The 18,825-nt window shown below is 40.7% G+C and overlaps 1 protein-coding gene across 5 annotated transcripts in view; it reads left to right on the forward strand.

Annotated features, from left to right (window-relative positions):
- ESR1 (estrogen receptor 1) overlaps positions 1-18,825 on the forward strand; it is a 380,605-nt gene that overhangs the window by 334,182 nt on the left and 27,598 nt on the right. For all 5 annotated transcript variants that reach the window (XM_047860318.1, XM_047860317.1, XM_047860320.1 and 2 more), the window contains one exon: positions 11,461-11,594. In XM_047860318.1, coding sequence (XP_047716274.1) covers positions 11,461-11,594 — 134 coding nt within the window. The remainder of the gene's footprint in view (positions 1-11,460; positions 11,595-18,825) is intronic.

Below are 18,825 nucleotides of genomic sequence, written 5' to 3' on the forward strand. Positions count from 1 at the left end.
ATAGAGAAAGCATTTGCTGACCACTGATATAAACTATACTCTCAGAGCACAGAGGAAGAGTATATAACACAGTAGAGAATGGTAGACTGTCTCTTCCTGGAAGAGGAGATACCTCTCTGAGTCTTGAAAGGTGAGAAAGAGATAGCCAAGAGCAGGAAGTGGAGGATGGGGATGATAATCCAAACATCACAAGCAAATGCTGTGGATCGTCTGTTCAGAAGTTTTGTGCAGTGAGAATTGCAAGGTAGGCAGTAAGAAACGGACTTGAGAAGACTGGACAAGGGCCAGAAATCCAAGGGCATGCTTAAGCCTTATCCAATCCCAGGGCCCTAACGCCGTTTACGGTTTCCTCTCGTGTCCTCACATCTCCAGCCTCAATCTACCTTCCCACATTTTCTGCAAATAATATCACTTCCTATTTACTAAACAATTTGAAATGATAATATTTCTAACAGTAAATGCAGAATTTCTCCCTTTTCACACGCTTTCTTCTTTTATTCTTCAGTTAGAAAAAGGCATACCTTCTATGTTGATATCAAGTCTGTACTCATTGATTTTTCCATGTCTCTCTCCTTCCCTCCCTCTCAGTCCCTCTCTGTAATCCATCCCAGTCTCCACCTTTTCCTGGTGACCTTCTAACTTTCAGCATCGTGGCCTCTCCTGTTCTGCCACTTCTCTGACCACTCCTCCTTTTGACTGGTTCCACTTTGGTTCTATGACAGAGATGCTGTAGCTCTCCAGTTTCCTCCCTCTGCCTGTTTTTTCTCTCTGTCTGTCTCTCTGTTTCACTGTCAGTCTGTCTCTGTCTCTTTCTCTGCTTTTCTTAATAGGCTCACACCTTTTCCCAGTTTTAACCATCTCTATTCAAATACCTCCAAAATCTGTTTCCAGACATTTTTCATGCTTTGTTTGGGGCAATGTAAATTAGTACAACTATTTTGGAAGGCATTTAGGCAATACTTATTAAAGTTTTACATGTTTTTACTCCTTGGCTCTGCTATTATATGTGTAAGAATTTTTCTGTACACTTTTGCAAGTGTGGAAAATATGTGTGCAAGCATGATAATTGCACATTGTTTGTTGTAGCCCCAAATGGAAAACAATATAAATGCCCATCAATAGGGGAACACTTAAATAAATATAAACAGAGTAAAATACTAGATATTCATTTAAAAGGTGAGGGGCGCCTGGGTTGCTCAGTCAGTTAAGCATTTGACTTCAGCTCAGGTCATGCTTTCACAGTTCATGAGTTCAAGGCCCTCATCAGGCTCTGTACTGACAACCTAGAGCCTGGAACCTGCTTCAGAATCTGTATCTCCCTCTCTCTCTGCCTCTCTCCTGATCTTTCTCTCTCTCTCTCTCTCTCTCTCTCTCTCTCTCTCTCTCAAAAATAAATGAATGTTTAAAAAAATTTTTCAAAGGTGAGCTGTATTTTGATGTGCCAATTTGAAAAGATGCCCACTGTAGGAAGTGGAAAAAACTAGTCGAACTTCATACATTTAATTCTGGCCTCTTTCTCAAGTTCTAGACAAACAGTTTCCTGGGTGTCATGTCTAGTAGATAGTCCTGTGAAATTTTAAATTCAATAATTTTTAAAGGAATTTTTTCTTCTACTGGCATATGATAAATCCTCTAGTTTTCTTTATTTCTTCAATTTTTTTCTTTTCTTTCTTTCTTTCTTTCTTTCTTTCTTTCTTTCTTTCTTTCTTTCTTCTTTTTCTTCTTTCTTTCTTCCTGAGAGAAGGAGAGTGTGAATGTGTGGGGAAGCAGAGGGAGAGGGAGAGAGAATCGTAAGCAGGTTCCATACCCAGCATGGAGCCCCACATGGGGCCTGATCATGAACTGTGAGATCATGACCTGAGCTGAAATCAAAAGTTGGAGGCCCAACCGACTGAGCCACCCAGGCCCTCCGATTTTTTCTATTTCTTCCATCATCTTTCCAGTCATCCTGGTATATAGTTTCAAAGGTGTTTTTAAATTCTTCCTTTCTTTGCCCAACTCTGTGGATCATTCACCAAGTCTGTTGATTGTTCCTTCACGGAAGACTTCCAAACTGTCCATTCTTTATCTTTGTAACCATGGTCACAGTCTTTTGCCTTCTCTTCCTTCCTCATGCCTGCAGTCTCTTTCCAGACTCCCTTCTCTCCCTCACTCTCCTCTGCACACTGACGCCAAATTAAATATACCAAAGCATCATGATCATGTCACTCACTGATAAGCCTTCCATGATCTTTTCTTATATATTATGTCCTAAGCCTTTTGTTAAGCATACCGCATGCTGACTAAGCTCTCTTTCTAAGTTTCTCTCCTTATAAACACCAAACTCTACCAGCTGGATTCCTCATGACTCTGTCATTACTCCCGCCTGTCAAATTTTATTGATTCCAGTTAATCTGCCTGCGATTTTCTTCCTCCTACTCAATCTATCCTTGGAGACCTACATCAAATGCCATAGACTCATTGACATCTTTCCTAATCATGTCAGTTGGAAGTGATTAGAATCTATAAAGCAAGGTGCCGTAGAATATATTTCTTATATCCCTTTGATCAGTCAGTAGCCATGTCTACAGAAGGTAAGTATATTTTTGTATTCTAAATGTGCTTGTGTGTCAGTGTGTCAAGAGCGTGCTGGGGCAGGAGTAGTCAGACTCCTGCATCTATTCTCTATCATGGAGTTCAGGCTAACGGTTGCCACAGATATCCCTAAAATTTCAGCTGTTCAACACACAAAAGTTTATTTCTTACTCAAGTCCGGTGTAGGCATCTTGATAGGTGATCTTCTCATTCAGAGACCAGAATCCTTCCAACTTTTGATTCTGCTTGGGTCCTGGAGATGCTCTTCATTTGGGCAGTAGACTGAGGAGAAGGACTAGGAAAGGCACACCTGATTTTTCACTCTTTCATCACAGAAGTGATGTACATTATTTCCATGCACTTTTCATTAGGCAGAATCCAGGCACATGGCCACTCTTAAGTACAAGGGAGGCTGGGAAATGTTGTCTAGGCGGAAATGCAGGAGAAAAGGAAATGCATTTTGGTGAATACATCAGTCAGTCTTTGTCAGTCTTCACTTCTGGCTAGCACATATCCATTTCTCCCACACATAGAGGACACACTGCTCTTCCCCTAGGGAAATGGTTCAACGTTGTAGCTATCGCTGTACCCACCCTAAGTCCATCAGCTGAAAGATTTCTCAGTGATGTGCAGTCCACTCCATCAAGCATGGATGTGACTCCTAGTTTGGCAGCCTCACCCCACAAATACACTTAATATCCAGTGTTGGAGTAAGGGCAAAGTAACTGCAGTTAAAGCTCCCACTGAGAAAAAAGGGAAGGGGGAATAGTCAGTATCACTCTTTCATAGCAGTTGTGAAATCCTACTGGGCAGAATGAGGGAAGGCTTCTATGGGAAGGATCCTGAAAGTTCTTTGAGTCCCTGAATCTGTTCTCTAGGGAAAAGGAGCTTTCCATTGTTCTCCGTGTACTCTGACTTCACCTTCTAGGAGGTTCTTTCTTCCCACTATTCTTTTTGGCCATATGTGAAGTGAGGGGTGAAAAGCTTGTCCTTTGCGTGAGCCATCCGGTGCTCACAGCACTTCCTGCCAATGCACATTCTGTGCCCACCCCAGCCCTTTCCCCAAAAACTGTGCAAATGAAGAACATTTCAAGGACCTGGACAGGGCAGAACTAGAGGTCAGAAGGATCTTGGGTCCCTGCAAGGGAAAGTCACCTACCAAGGAAGATGGCACCAAGGGAGCAAATGTTTCTTACGGCACTGCCTCATTTCCGGTACTATTTCTTTATTGATCCACACGGGCAAACCTGCTGGATCAAACAGCTACCACATCCCAATGGAGTACTTATTTCTTGTTCAACTTACGTCCAATGTGGGTGAGTCTGTCTATATGCTCATTCAGACACACAGCTTATGTAATCGGTTCAAGGTCACATAATTGGTAAACAGATGCACCAGGATTTGAACCCTGGCAGTCAGACACCAAAGTCTTCACCACCCTCATCTCAAGTAATAAGCTGTGAGATACAGCCATTCACATTTTGCATCTTTCAAGATATATTGCTTATAATTTTCTGTCTCCAGCATTTTGTTCCACATGCCAAAGAGTTGTGTATGTAAACCTCTTGATCATACAAATATTTATGGAGTCATGGCATTTCAGAGCATATGCTGAGAGATTTTGTGGCATCAAAGGTATAGAAACTCTTTAAATACAACAAAACCTACTACTATTGATTTTCAACGGCACCTTAATTTGTAATCTTTTTCTACTCATATTGCACTTTGTTTGCAGGACAACTTAATTAAATGTCTTATGTTGATCTCCCTGGTTTTCTTTTTCCATCAGTTTCTTCTCATACAGAGAGAGGCTATGAGGTAACTGCATTTTGTAAGATTAGTTTATTGTTTTTAATATTTTCAAGTATAATTTATTGTCAATCTAGCTAACATATAGTGTATACACTGTGCTCTTGGCTTTGGGAGTAGATTCCCATGATTCATCGCTTATGTACAACACCCAGTGCTCATCCCAACAAGTGCCCTCCTCAATGCCCATTGCCTATTTCCCCCTCCCCCCCCCCATCAACCCTCAGTGTGTTCTCTGTATTTAAGCATCTCTTAAGGCTTTCCTCACTCTCTCTTTGAAACTATTTTTTCCCCTTCCCTTCTCCCATGGTCTTCTGTTAAGTTTCTCAAATTTTACATATGAGTGAAAACATATGATATCTTTCTCAGACTGACTTATTTCACTTAGCATAATACCCTTCAGTTCCCTCCACGTTGTTGCAAATGGCAAGATTTTATTCTTTCTCACTGCCAACTAGTATTCCATTGTATGTATACCTTTATACCACATCTTTATCCATTCATCAGTTGATGGATGTTTGGACTCTTTCCATAATTTGGCTATTGTTGAGAGTGCTGCTATAAACATTGGGGTACATGTGCCCCTATGAGTCAGTACACCTGTATCATTTGGATGAATTCCTAGTAGTGTTATTGCTGGGTCATAGGGTAATTCTATTTTTAATTTTTTGAGGAACCTTCACACTGTTTTCCAGAGTGGCTGCACCAGTTAGCATTCCCACCAACAGTACAAGAGGGTTCCCGTTTCTCCACATCCTCACCAACATCTGTTGTTTCCCGAGTTGTTCGTTTTAGCCACTCTGACCAGTGTGAGGTGGTATCTCATGGTGGTTTTGATTTGTATTTCCCTGATGAGGAGCGACATTGAGCATCTTTTCATGTGCTTGTTGGCCATCTGGATGTCTTCTCTGGAAAATTTTCTATTCATGTCTTCTGCCCATTTCTTCACTGGATTATTTGTTTCTCAGGTGTTGAGTTGGTAAGTTCTTTATAGATTTTGGATACTAACCTTTTGTCTGATATACAAGTGCAGGTTTGATCTGCCTACATGTATTAGGATTCTTTGTTTTGCATGTGGAAATAGGCTTTCATTTCTATAAAGGATAAACTTCCGGGACATACCGTAAGCAAATGTTCTTTCAAGTTCCTTCTCCCACCACTTAAGTGCAGATGGACCGCATCTAAAGATGGTAAAGTACAGAACAAGGTTTCCCCACGAGGGGATTCTGAGGTGCTCTGAACAGGGATTGATGTAATGGGTGGAGGAGTTCATTGTCACAGCTGTCACATCTCACAGTGGGGGTCATGGGTTGGTCTGCTTGGTAAACTGCTTCTGATTTATGACTGATGTTGTGTTTCCTTTAAAAATAAATGTTGGTCCTTACCCTATGTGTTTCTCTGTCTCACGAGCAGCTCATGGATTTAGCCTAATTTTCTCTTATTGTGGCAACTTTACCTCCAGATTCTTATAATCACCCATTTCTGGTGCTATTGATTCATCTGTCCCCTCTGAAATTGAGTTAAATGCTCTAGTCTGATTGGCTCCTTAAGGTTAGTAGACAGTATTTCAGCAGGACTTGGAAAATGAAGCCCTGACTCCAGCATGTAATGACTTCAGTGGACAATAAAGTGTTCCTTTGTGTTCGGCAGACAACAGGTGTCTGTCTAACCTTTAAAGTCCACATAGGTTTGTACCTGATCTGAAAGGGACACATCATCAGCTCACTAGCTCACATCACCAGCCTTTTCACCTGTGCCAGCAATGCTCATGGAGATTCATGCATGCTACACAACCAGGCAGTTATCTCCAAGAGGACAGCGTTCTAGTGATATACCAGAAACATCTTCAGGGCCATCAAAGCACATATTTTTAATTTATTACACAAAGAGCAGAATCGCTGAAGTGTTTCAAACAAGCGAGTTTTTCCCATTGAAAGGACAGTGAGTTTATTCTTATAGAGGCATCAGCTTCGAGTTCTTCAAGACTCTTACAGCACTGCTTAGAAAATTGCAGCTTCACTGGATTGCATATCCCCCCAGGAGCCCTCAAAGTTAAGAAGCACTTTTGTTTGCGTGGAAGGTCAGCCCCAGGGTCTTCTTATCATAATGTTTCAATGCTTTATACTTAATGTCTGCTCCCTCCACATCCTCTATAGGAACACACACACACACACACACACACACACACACACACAGAACAAGAAAGGAATTGACAGCTGTGGGTCTGTGTCCTTGCTGGGGCTCCGGCTATGGTTCCTTTGGTATGTGCAGAGCAAGCAGCGGACCTGGGCAGGTGAGAACTGCTGGTTAGAATTGACAGGATATCTGGTAAGAAGAGGCTGAGAGGGGTCCACTCTGGCCGGAGGGGATAAGAACGAGCATCGTGCGGGGAAAATGTGGGAGACTGTTGAGAAGGGACCAGAAGAAAGAGAACTGCTGGGGCTCCACTTTCTCAGTTTCTGCACTGAACTTTTGCTCACAGCAGGTGAGCACAGGCTCCCTCCCACACTGAGAGTTCCTCCCCTGCCGGCGTGCAGTCTGTTAAGTAAACAGAGACTTTATACTGAGAAAGGAACATTTCTCTATTTTGGCTGTGAGTTGTTATTTTTAAAGCTTCATCCTCCGAACATTTTCCCCTATCCTTGTTTATTTTTTCACTAGAAAGAAAATGTGCTGCTTCTAAAAAAATTTTTTTTGACTACAGGACAAGAAAAACTCCCTTCTAGTGTGCTGTCCCTCCTTAAGGCCAAGTCACCCTTTGGTTGTGACCACTATTTCATCCCCCTGTTTAGCAACGCAGAGATTCCCCTCTGCTTTGGTAGAGCTTCCACGAAGCCGGATATGGCAGTAAAACCAACATGCACTGTGGTAATTGTTTTCTGGATACTTGAGTCAAAAAGGCCAACCTCTCCCTTAACATCTGTGGCTGTATTTATCTGCATATATGATCGTAATAGTTAAATATAGCTGCTACGATGTACCGCATACCATGATATACACTTTACTTAAGACCCCACTTACCTTTATTGAAGAAGACTATGGCCATTTCTTCAGTATTGGTGGGGTTAAACTTGGGGGGGGGGCTGCCATTAGTCGTAAGACTTTCTTTCTCTACCTTTTCTGGGGGAATGTATTCCATGGTCTTTCACCTTGTCTGTCTTGTCCCTTGTCCTTGTCCCTGGGACACCTTTATGAACAAGATCCATGTCTTTCTTCTCTGTGCCCAAATGTCTAACACAAGGCCTGGTGTATAATGGGCCCTCGGTAAATCTTTTTGAATGAATTAAAGTAGAGCAAGAAAGAAAGACAAAGAAAATACTGTTGGAATTCTTCCTTCTGGTGGTAGGTAGTATGGTTTGACTTAACAGTTTTGAGTCCCAATTCCCTCATTTGGACAATGGCAAAAATAATAACCTTAGAGGGCAGTTGTAAAAAGTAAATGAATTTATTGAAAGTGCCTAGCATATTTCAACTCATATATAAAGAGAGGGTTTGTCACATAAATGGTGTTAAAACTAACTAGTTGCCTGGGACAAATACTAAGCTGAGTCTTTGTCTCATGTCTTACACAAAGTAAATCCTAAGCAATTCACAGCTCTGTGAATATAATAAAATCAATTGAGTTGTATACTTTATTTTTTTTAATGTTTATTAATTTATTTTTGAGAGAGCGAGAGCACAAGTGGGGTAGGGATAGAGAGAGAAAGGGAGACCGAATCCAAAGTCAGCTGGACCAGGCTCTGAGCTGTCAACGCAGAGCCCAACGTCGACCTCCAACTCATGCACTGTGAGATCACGACCTGAGCCAAGGTTGGATGCTTAATTGTGCCACCGAGATGCACCTTCACATGAGTGAATGATATGACATGTGACTATACTTAAGTATGGTTGTTGCAAAAAATAAATCCCAGATGATGAAAGACTTAAAAAACATGGAGCTGTACTAGAAGGAAACATAAGATAATTTTTTATATGTTATTGGAAGGGAAATGACATTTTCAAGCAAGACCTACTTTTCTAAACAAGGTTGGTAAGTCAATTATGTAATAATTAAATATTTTGCAGAAGAAAACACCAGAAAAGAAAGAACATGACACACCATTAGAAAAGGATTGAACATACACAGAACAAAAGGCTAATTACTATAAGATATAAAGGGCACTTAAGAATCAATGTGAAAATGACTAATAACCTAACAGAAAAATATCAGCAAAGGATAAGAGCAGACCTCCCAGAAAAGGAGTTTAAACTGATATATTTTTCTAGCAAAAGCCTGTTGGTACACACTTTTTGGAAGCAATGTTTGAACTATTTATCAATATTAAAAATGCATGAGTCCTCTGATCTAGCAATTCTACTTCTAGAAATTTTTCTATAGCTATTTGTACCTGTGTCTGAAGACAAACATAAGAATAGTTTTTGCATGAAATGTTTGTAATAGCAAAATACTTGAAGTCAAATGAAATGTCAACCAACAAAGAAGTGGTAAAAAAAAAAAAGGATAGTGCTTTGTTCAGTGAAAAACATATACTGTTAAAAACAGTTATGCAGCTGTTAAAAACAGTTGATGAAGAACTCCAAAACACGTTAATAAAAAATACAACGAGGTGGTGGACAATGTGCTTACTGTTCATGTTTTATATTATTATTTTTTCACAAATATATGTTTACATATGCATAGGATACTTTATTTTATTTTTTCAAATGTTTATTTTGAGAGAAAGAGAAAGAGAGTGCTCACAAGGAGGGGGGAGAGAGAGAGAAAGAGAGAGAGAGAGAGAGAGAGAGAATCCCAAGCAGGCTCTGTGCTGTCAGCACAGAACCTGAAGTGGGGCTTGATCTCATGAACCATGAGATTGTGACCTGAGCCGAAATCAAGATTTGGACGCTTAACTCACTGAGCCACCCAGGTGCCCCAGCGTAGGGTATTTTAAATTCTTCTTGTCCCCCTCAAAGACAACATGCCCCAAATCCAGCTTGTGAACAAAAACATGCACAGATTCCTGTCATATGTACGATCTCATTTAATTTCTGCATCAACCGTATAAAAAAGATACTAATACTTTCTTTTTTAAATATTACATATTACAAACCTTCAGGTTTGCTCAATTAATAGTTGCAACTACTAATGTCAAACCCTCTATGCCAAGGCTCTGTTGTACAGGGAAAAAGCCTAAATTTCTTATAATGTAGGACATCCTTGGTCACCTGACCTTTTCCTGCTTCCCCAGATTAATCTCTTAGCTCTTTCATACCTCTAGCATACTGGTCTGTGTTCCTTCACTCTGCTCGTCCTTTCCATGTTTAAGACTCTCTTCCAGTGATGTTTCACACTCCTGTTGAGGAAAAGCCTACATTTCTTAAACTATCAACTCAAATGCCACCTGCTAGGCTAATCCTTACCTGGCAACATAAATGGTTCTCATCCAGCCACAGTTCCCAGCTATACTTTCTCCTGTATTTCAAAAGCACTTTATACAAGCTGTTAGACCCGACTATATTATTTTAAGGTTATGAGCATATTGAGAGCAGAGGCCCTCCTTTTATTCCCGTAACTAGCACAATGCCTATAATACAGTAGCAAATCAGTAAACACTTAGAAAAATCATTTACCCGAATCTTAGTCATTTTTGATTACCCATAAGTTGAAGAAATATTTTTTAATTCTTTTTAAGTTCCAATTAGTCAGCAGAGTGTTACATTAGTTTCAGGTATATGATATAGTGATTCAACACTTGTGTACATCACCCAGTGCTCATCGTGACAGTGCACTCCTAAATCCCCATCACCTATTTTACCCGTCCCCCTCACCAGCATCCCCTCTGGAAACCATCTGTTCACTATGGTTATGAGTCTGTTTCTTGGTTTGTCTCTTTTTTTTCCCTTTGCTTATTTGTTTTGTTTCTGAAATTCCACGTGTGTGTGAAATCACATGGTACTTGTCTTTCTCTGACTGACTTATTTCACTCAGCATTATACTGAGGGAATGTCAGTATAATTCATGTCACTTCATGCATGTTGCTGCAAATGGCTAGATTCCATTCTTTTTCATGGCTGAATAATATTCCATTGTTTATATGTACCATTTCTTTATCCATTCATCAACTGATGGACGCTTGGGCTGCTTCTATATCTTGGCTACTGTAAGTAATGCTGCTATAAAAATAGGGGTGCAAATAGCCCTTTGAATTAGTGCTTTTGAATTCTTTGGGTAAATGCCCAAAAGTGTAATTGTTAGATCTCAGGGCAGGCCTATTTTTAACTTACTGAGGAACCCCCATACTGCTCCCACAGAGGCTGCACCAGTTTGCAGTCCCATCAACAGTGCATGAGTGTTCCTTTTTCTATACATCCTCACCAACATCTATTGTTTCCTGTGTTGTTTGTTTTAGCTATGCTGATGGGTGTGAGGTGATATCTTGTAGTTTTGATTTGCATTTCTGTGAGGATGAGTGATGTTTATTTAGTATCTTCTCAGGTCTGTAGGTCATCTGTATGTATGTCTTTGGAGAAATGTCTGTTCATGTCTTGTACCCATTTTTTAATTGTATTCGTTTTTTGGTTGTTGAATTTTATAAGTTCTTTATATTTATTGGATATGTCATTTGCAAATATCTTCGCCCATTCAGCAGGTTGTCCTTTAGTTCTGCTGATTGTTTCCTTTGCTGCGCAGAAGCTTTTATTTTGATGTAGTCCCACTAGTTTATTTTTGCTTTTGTTTCCCTGGCCTCAGGGGACCTATCTAGAAAACCAGTTGCTATGGCCGACGTCAGAAAAGTTACTGCCTGTGTTCTCTTTGAAGAACTCTGTATTTAACATGGCATATTTTGGAATTGAACAGTATGTCTCTTCTAAGAATTTGAAATGAAATGTTTCATTGATGGAAAACCTTTTTTTGTTGGTTTTGCCTTCTAGAATTCAAATGAATGTTCATGCTCCATGAAGAGAAGAGGCTGTAGTTTTTTGTGACAGATTTGGAGCCAGTAGATTTTTTTGAATGTGAACCTTATCATGGATCTGAAAGTTTATCTGTGCTTTAATACTTTTTTTTTCTTTTTATTTTCTGTGTCTTCATAGGAACCAGGGAAAATGTGTAGAGGGGATGGTGGAGATCTTTGACATGTTGCTGGCTACGTCATCTCGATTTCGCATGATGAATCTCCAGGGAGAGGAGTTCGTGTGTCTCAAATCCATCATTTTGCTTAATTCTGGTTAGTTGATAATATGGGGGAATTTAATGCTGGGTTACTGGAAGAAAGATTTACTTGTATTTTCCGCCAGATACAGGCTGCCTGTTACCAAGGCATAATATAATTTGAAAGAAACAACTGATGCACATTTAAAATAACCTGTTGTCATTGTAGACCACTTAGGGAGGTGGAGCCTGTCCTGGTCAAATCCGATGAATGAAGAAAAATTGGACGTTGAATCAAATGGACTTTTCATTGAAATGTTTGCATCCTTTTACAGATACCGGGGATGTTTTTATTTTTTTATTTCTATTCATATTTTAGGGTGGATGTTTTTATTAAAATGGAACTGGTGTATAGATATATCTGTTGATAGCTATATGTGTCAGAAAAGAAGTGGACCGAGTGACCAATATCAGTAAGGATCCAAGAAGGAAAGAGGCTTATTTGGGATTGACCGTGTTTCTGGTCAAAACTGATTAGGTGACAAATATAACTGGCTCAGAGATAGAAACACCTGCTCCTAAAACTGAGGCATGTGGAGTATGGTAAGGTGGTCCAGCTGAAAAGCAGTTCTCATTTGGTCTGTTGGTGTCCAAGTCAACTGTGTCCTCCCACTGATTCATTTGAGAAAACTTAGCTGAGAGCAGCATCTGGGTAGGGGATTTCTGGTTTGTTTTGTTTTTGTTCGAGGTAAGGTTGGCTGTTGTGTAAAGATATTCTCCAGGTCACCCAGATGGAAAGTATGGCTTAGCACCCTGTTCCTTCTGACCCTCAGTATTTGGATTTAAGCACTAGATATCCAGTCTGTAGGACCCAAAGCTCAACAATTGGGTGTCAGCCGCACAGTTTTAGCCTGGACCTTTACCCCTATCCCTGGTTCTCTTGATGCCTCTGACCTCATTCTCACATAGAAACCATAGCTATTTTTAATCCCTAGGCCTGATTTGGATCCAGATGCAGTCTCCAGTTTCCCAATAGCTGAACAGCAGTTTGTATCGATCACATATGTAGATGTTTTGTGTCTTCCTGATGAACGCTAACCCCTTTGCACCTCCCCTAGCCATTTTCCACTCCCCTTCCCTACCAGCGCTAGTCACCTGTATCCCTGTGTCGCTTAATGGTTACCACAGTAATCATTCCCACTTATCAACCGGTGAATGGAAATCTGTACTACTCCACGAGGCAAGGACTGAATTACAGAATGAAGTTATATGAACAATGATGTGATCCACACTAAGGAAGTGATTACCACTCCATTCAAGTTTCTGGTTCCACTCACATGCATTGTGCTTTTCATTTGAGTCATTTGTCCAGCGCATCGAAGGGGTCAGATCCCACAATGGCTCTTTATTGGACGACAGTTCTGGGAGCAGTGCCACTCGTCTGCACAGCGCCAGGTCTTGAACCTGCTCCTTCTTCAGTGGAGGGCTGGCACACACTGACGCTTCCATGTGGGCAATCTGGAAACTTCAGGGGAAACAAGCCTATCAAGGCCTGGGACTTCCCCCGCCCCACCCCCCTCCACACTTTTACCAGGAAATGATACTCCAGACAGGAAGTGAAAATTAGCCAGAGTTCTATAACCAACACAAGTAAATGCTCTGATCTTAGTACCCAAAAATATTTCCTTCAAATCTGTGTAGCCTCTTCCTACATTACCGTTCTGTTCCTATGACAGAGTTTTTTTTAAATATTTTATATATATATATATATATATAAGGCAAGATTTTTGCTATGAAAATGTTGGATTTGTAGACCCAGGTGTTTTAAATCCCAGAGGAAAAAACTCGTCAGCCCTCACAAGAAAATCTTTTGTTAAAGACTGGCCCCAGAATCTCAAAACATATTTCCCACCGCAGGATTGGCCCCTCCACCTGACTCTCCTCCCACTGGGTAAACTTTCCTACTCCATCCGGGTTCTTCTACTTATTTCTCAGGATCTTCTGTGAGCTTCCTTGCACTGATGGGTTGGAACACTATTTTGGAAACACGAAGCACTATATTTTGACAGGGTTTACAGCTGTCTTTCTCTTGAGACATCGGGGCGGCAACGCATCTTTTCTATCGAGGACGGCACTGCTGGCTCGCGAGCAGTAACAAAACAGAAGCTGTCTCCCAACCTGTAAAAAAGGGAAACCACTCTTTTTACTCCTGAAGTGAGCTATGTTTGGAAAAGCAGTTTCTGCTGCTGAGCACAGCTCCAAGTGTCTCATATTGTTCCTGAAAAACAGAATCAAAGAGGATACGACTTTAGCACAATGATAGGGTACTGGGAGATTTTTCAGAGTGAAAAAAGCAGTCAGTCATATGAGGGTTACCACAGTCCTAACAATCTTAGTCCACAATTGGAGGTATGGAGCTTTTGAAAAACTGAACCAATTCATGACTCCGATGCAGGGCAGTTCTTCACTTGTCATGAGATAAAGAACAAAGTGACGTTCGTTCCAGGAATCTCTTGACAGAAGCTGGACAGGATTCAGGAAACCTGAGTGGGAAGATGGGAAACAAGACCTCAGTGTGTGGGGGGAACCTCGGGTTCTGTGTTGAGCCCCTGTCACCAAAGTCTGAGAGGGTGTGTTTTACATTGGCCTTGACTTTGGGGCAGAGGCACAAGGGTAGTTGAAAAGTTGTTCCGTGGCCTGCTAGGAATGACTTTCAGCAAGACTCAGGAGGGTCTCCCAAATGCCAGAATTCCCATGGGAAGCCCCCTTCACAGCTGTTTGGGAATGGGAGATACTCATCGTGATTTAATGGGAGATACTCATCATGATTTAAGAATAATTTATTACCTTGCTTACAAAAGCCTAGAATCATCCATAGGACAAACACTATCTTTCCACTCTCCACTAAAGGCCAGAGGCGTTCCTGGTTAATCCAGAGATGCCTTCGCAAAATCAATGCCAGCTTCAAGGCATTCTGAGAACTAGCTGGAACAGAACTCAAACAAGGGAGTGGAGCAGATGAGCTCAGGCAAAAAGGCTGAGAGGGAACAGTGGTGGGAGGCGGGGCTGGTGCTGCAGAAGGGGACCCTGGACAGGGAAGGGGTCATGTGTGCCTGTTTCCTGTATTCCCCCTACCCGGTGGGACTTCAGTCCTTCTTGATAATTCCAGTGTTTTTAATTCTTCCAGGCCCAGCTCAGACCTCATCTCATTCAGGAAATCTTGCTACTACTCAAGTCTATAATGAGCTTTCCTTCACTAGACTTAGTTCATTGAGCCAGCACCATACAACCTAGCAGTTGGTCAATGGTTGACTGATTTCATTCATTTGTTCAATAATTCAGACACTTTGTGCCAAATACACAAAAATGAATGTCATAGGTTTTTGGCTTATTTTTTTCTTTCAGTTTTTAAATTTAACTTAGATTGGTTCTTCATGCATGTGTATCCTGATTTCCCTATAAACTATTTGTACTTTTTTTACATTCTTCACAGTCTCTAACCTGTGAACTGTTAACAGATGTTATACCGTCTAGTGCTTTAATAGATGCTTATTGACTGGACATGACCAGGGCGTTGTGGAAAGTTCCCATCTGTCACATGCTGGTTTTACTATTATGAAACATACATCCTTTTCAGATACAGATAATATCAAACTATTAAATGGGAAAAATAATGTCCATTTCCTTGGGCTACTGTGAGCTAAGAGGGAAACCATATATACAATGTCTAATGCAGTTTTTGGAACACAGTAGACTTCCATCAGTGACAGCTGTCATCATCACTTGGGAATCTCTGGCTCAAAAGGAGCCAGCCCATGCCTTTTTTTTCAATATAATAAAGTGCTTTAGTTTAAAGGTTTCTCGCTAGGCTTAAAAAGTATGCAAGGACTCAAAGGTGATAATAACAATAGAGACTGAGACTGTTCCCCTGACAGTTGGTTAATTGTACTGTTTAATTGTATTGAGAGAAATTTTAGAGCAAGATTGATCTCATGGATGATAACTGATTGTTAATTGAACCTTAATACTGGCTGACCTTAATGAAAACTCTGCGGTGAGCCACTGACAAATCACAGTGAGCTCATTCATCTGTTCACTGTGTTTCTTCTCATGCCCCTCCCCCCGCCACATGTGAGTCCCACAAACTCCTCAGAGTCCACTCCTGTTTGGATCACTACCCTTTTAGTGGGTGTTTTTCAAGACTCAGAGAAATTCGCAAGTCAAAGCCTAATATGTACAAATATACAATAAATCTTTGGTTTGGCCTTCAGCATTCAACTTAATAATTCTTTATGCCCCTTTTCTGAACCTGTTACAGACCACAGTTCTTTATATTCCCCAGTAATTCCAAACAGTGTCACACACCGCACGCCCTGGTCACTTTATCCACCCAACAGACCACCAGACTCCAGCTCCCCTGTCCCCTGTGCCCCTCCTGAAATGTCTTATGCTACGGAAATATTGTATTACTGGTTATCGTTTCATCACAACTGTCTTCAGACACCATTTCCCTTTCCACTGGTGGAGTAATAAAGAAGAGTAAAGGTAAGAACCAAAAAAAAAAAAAAAAAAGAAAAGCAAACAGCAATGCAGGGTGAAAAGGAAAACAAAATACCAGAAAGAATTATGGCCACGTTTCTAAAGTGTGTACCCTGGTGTTCATTTAGAGAAAAAAGGGATCTGGAGTATTGAATTGGCATGGATACTTTAAGCATAAACATAAAAACGATGCGCTCTCTTGTCTGTCATCTAGTTCTGCTTTGTTAATATAGCGAGTGTTGTCATCTTGGTGCCTCGATGGAACCTCCAGTACTGAAGCTATGGCATCCATTTGCTCCATATGTGTTCACCAGAGGCCACGCTCTGGGCAGACAAGCATTTACTTCATGATCAATTATAACCAGCTCTCATCACAAAGAATATTTGCTCTGTCTAGAGCTGAATTCTTTGCACTGTTAATTATTAAACAATTATTTAGAGCAGTTATATTTTTAAGTGGGAAATAAGACAATGACTCAGAGTCCCTATATTTAGAGGAAAGAACATTTTAAAAACATATTGGCTATAAACAATGAGGATCATTAATTCTCAGTTGAAGGTTTCTGACAGGCACAGGCCTTTGAGATTGTGAATGGACACATTGTCAGCTATGCTATGCTGTTGTTGTCACAGTGGAGAAGATTTAATTATATTATCTCTTGAGTTCTTTGTAATGCCAAGCTTCTTCTACAGGGAGCCTTCCTATTGCTATGATTTTGAGATAAATGCCACTTCATAATTAAGTGGCTCATCAACTCCTTCTCCCTGGCTGACTAGATTCTATAGGCAGTCTACTCAACTCTTAGAGTCTTTCCCTGCTACTAACTTCTGGTGCGGCTTGAAACAAGACTTGTGTCTCCACTGATTTCCTTGGTGTGGCATGGACTTTGTCATTAGAGAGGCCTGGCATTCTAGACAAGCAACTCTGTCACTTAGGGGATGAAGGATGCCCTTTGATAAGCTGCTTCTCTATGAGAGGAATCTCTGTGTTCTTCTTAGCAGATAGATAACACATAAATTCCTAGCTGGAAATTCTGAGGTGGGATTTCACCCCTGCCATTTGGGGTTAAAAAATTGTGTTCTCATGACCAAAATATCCTTCTTATGAATGGACAACCTTAGATCCCAGACCAGGTGGATTGGGTCCTGTATCATGTTACAGACACCTCTCAGAGCTTCTGTGGAACTGAGGAAGCCAGCCAACTTCTTGTAGCCTGGGAAAGACTTGGTTGGGGGAGTCCCAATATGCCTTTATGGGATGAGTCAAAATGCAGCAGCTGTTGGGAGACTGGAAATCCTTGCAATGTTCCAATACGAAGAACAGTTTTACATTATATTCAGAACCTCGGGGAGGGACAGCTGCTTATCATTTTATGCTCACAAGAGCCCCAACAAAGGGGGAAGCCATCTTCTGGGTCCCTGATTCAACCACCCGTTGGACCCACCTACTCCAGGGTCCAGAAATCAGTATTCTTAAGGCTGACCCACTTAAAAGGAAAAAATGCCACAGACTCCCCTAATACTGATGCAAAATGTTCTTGTTCTTTGTATTATAATGCTGCTGAAATATGAATAATCATATTTATTATTTAAATGGACAACCAAGTATAAACTTCCTTTATAGCTCTCATTTAAGTACAAAACCAGAATAAACTCACAAATGAAATACAAACTAAAAGACAAAGCGATGATAATGTTTTTTGCAGCAATTGAGTTGCTGTTTATAACATGCTTGGGGTAGACCTCTGGTCTGCTGGTCTACCAAGCACTCTTGTGATGACTGCATTCCCCCACCTCTTTCCTGTGTTCAGAATGATCACAAAACCTCTGCTTGTGTGCAGCATGCTGTGACATCATCTGGCTTTGGCAGAACATGTTGGTTATGTATTTTGTTTGCTTCCATTCTGTATTTTATTTATCTGAGATACTTAAAATATAACTGTTGGATTTGAGGCAAGTGTACTGATGGAAAATGTGTTACTCAGGAAACAAAAATTATATGGATTATCTAGTTTGGTGAGTGTCAGTGCTTCACACATTTCAATCATCTGGGGGTCTTTTAAAAAACGTCTCTATGTTACAACCAGGGATTCTGATGTAATTGATTCAAATATAATTCAGGTTCATGAGTATTAGTACTGTGTAAAGCTCCCCACCAAGACTTCAGTCTCATCAGGTTTGAGAACCATTGATGTAAGTGATTCAGAACATTCTGATATTAATGTCTTAATGGTATTTCTTAGAGATGATTACAATGAAAGCACAAAATCCTAAAATTATAAGACAATTTAAAGACGTTGAAGAATAAATTTTTAATTCTCAGGAATATGTGAAACTTCGTTTGAAAACTACCGGTATAGATGATGATATTTCACCTACATTAAAAGAGTCCTCTAGTGTATCGTGAAACTAACCATTCTGCAGAGTGAGGAGGCAGCCGCTCGTGCTCAGAACTGTACATAAAAGTGAGTCAGAGCTGGGGCCACAGATAATAGACTCATTATTTCAACATCATGACATAAGGGCTGTGATGTAGATAAGCATGTGACAGGAGGATCCCTGCATGGGAACTGATAGGTCAGCTAAATCTTGAGGAGGAGCAGGACTTAGCTGGAGTCAGAAGCAAGACAAGGGGCAATGGCCTCACCATTCATCTAGCAGTGAGGATCTCATCAAGTCACTGGACTTCTCGTCGTTTGGTTTCCTCAACCAGTAAAAAGAAAAAAATAAACAGTTCTTCCAAACGTATGTGTTTGTTATGACAGAGC

This window comes from Prionailurus viverrinus, chromosome B2, assembly GCF_022837055.1.
Source record: "Prionailurus viverrinus isolate Anna chromosome B2, UM_Priviv_1.0, whole genome shotgun sequence".
In the NCBI taxonomy this organism is placed as follows: Eukaryota; Metazoa; Chordata; class Mammalia; order Carnivora; family Felidae; genus Prionailurus; species Prionailurus viverrinus.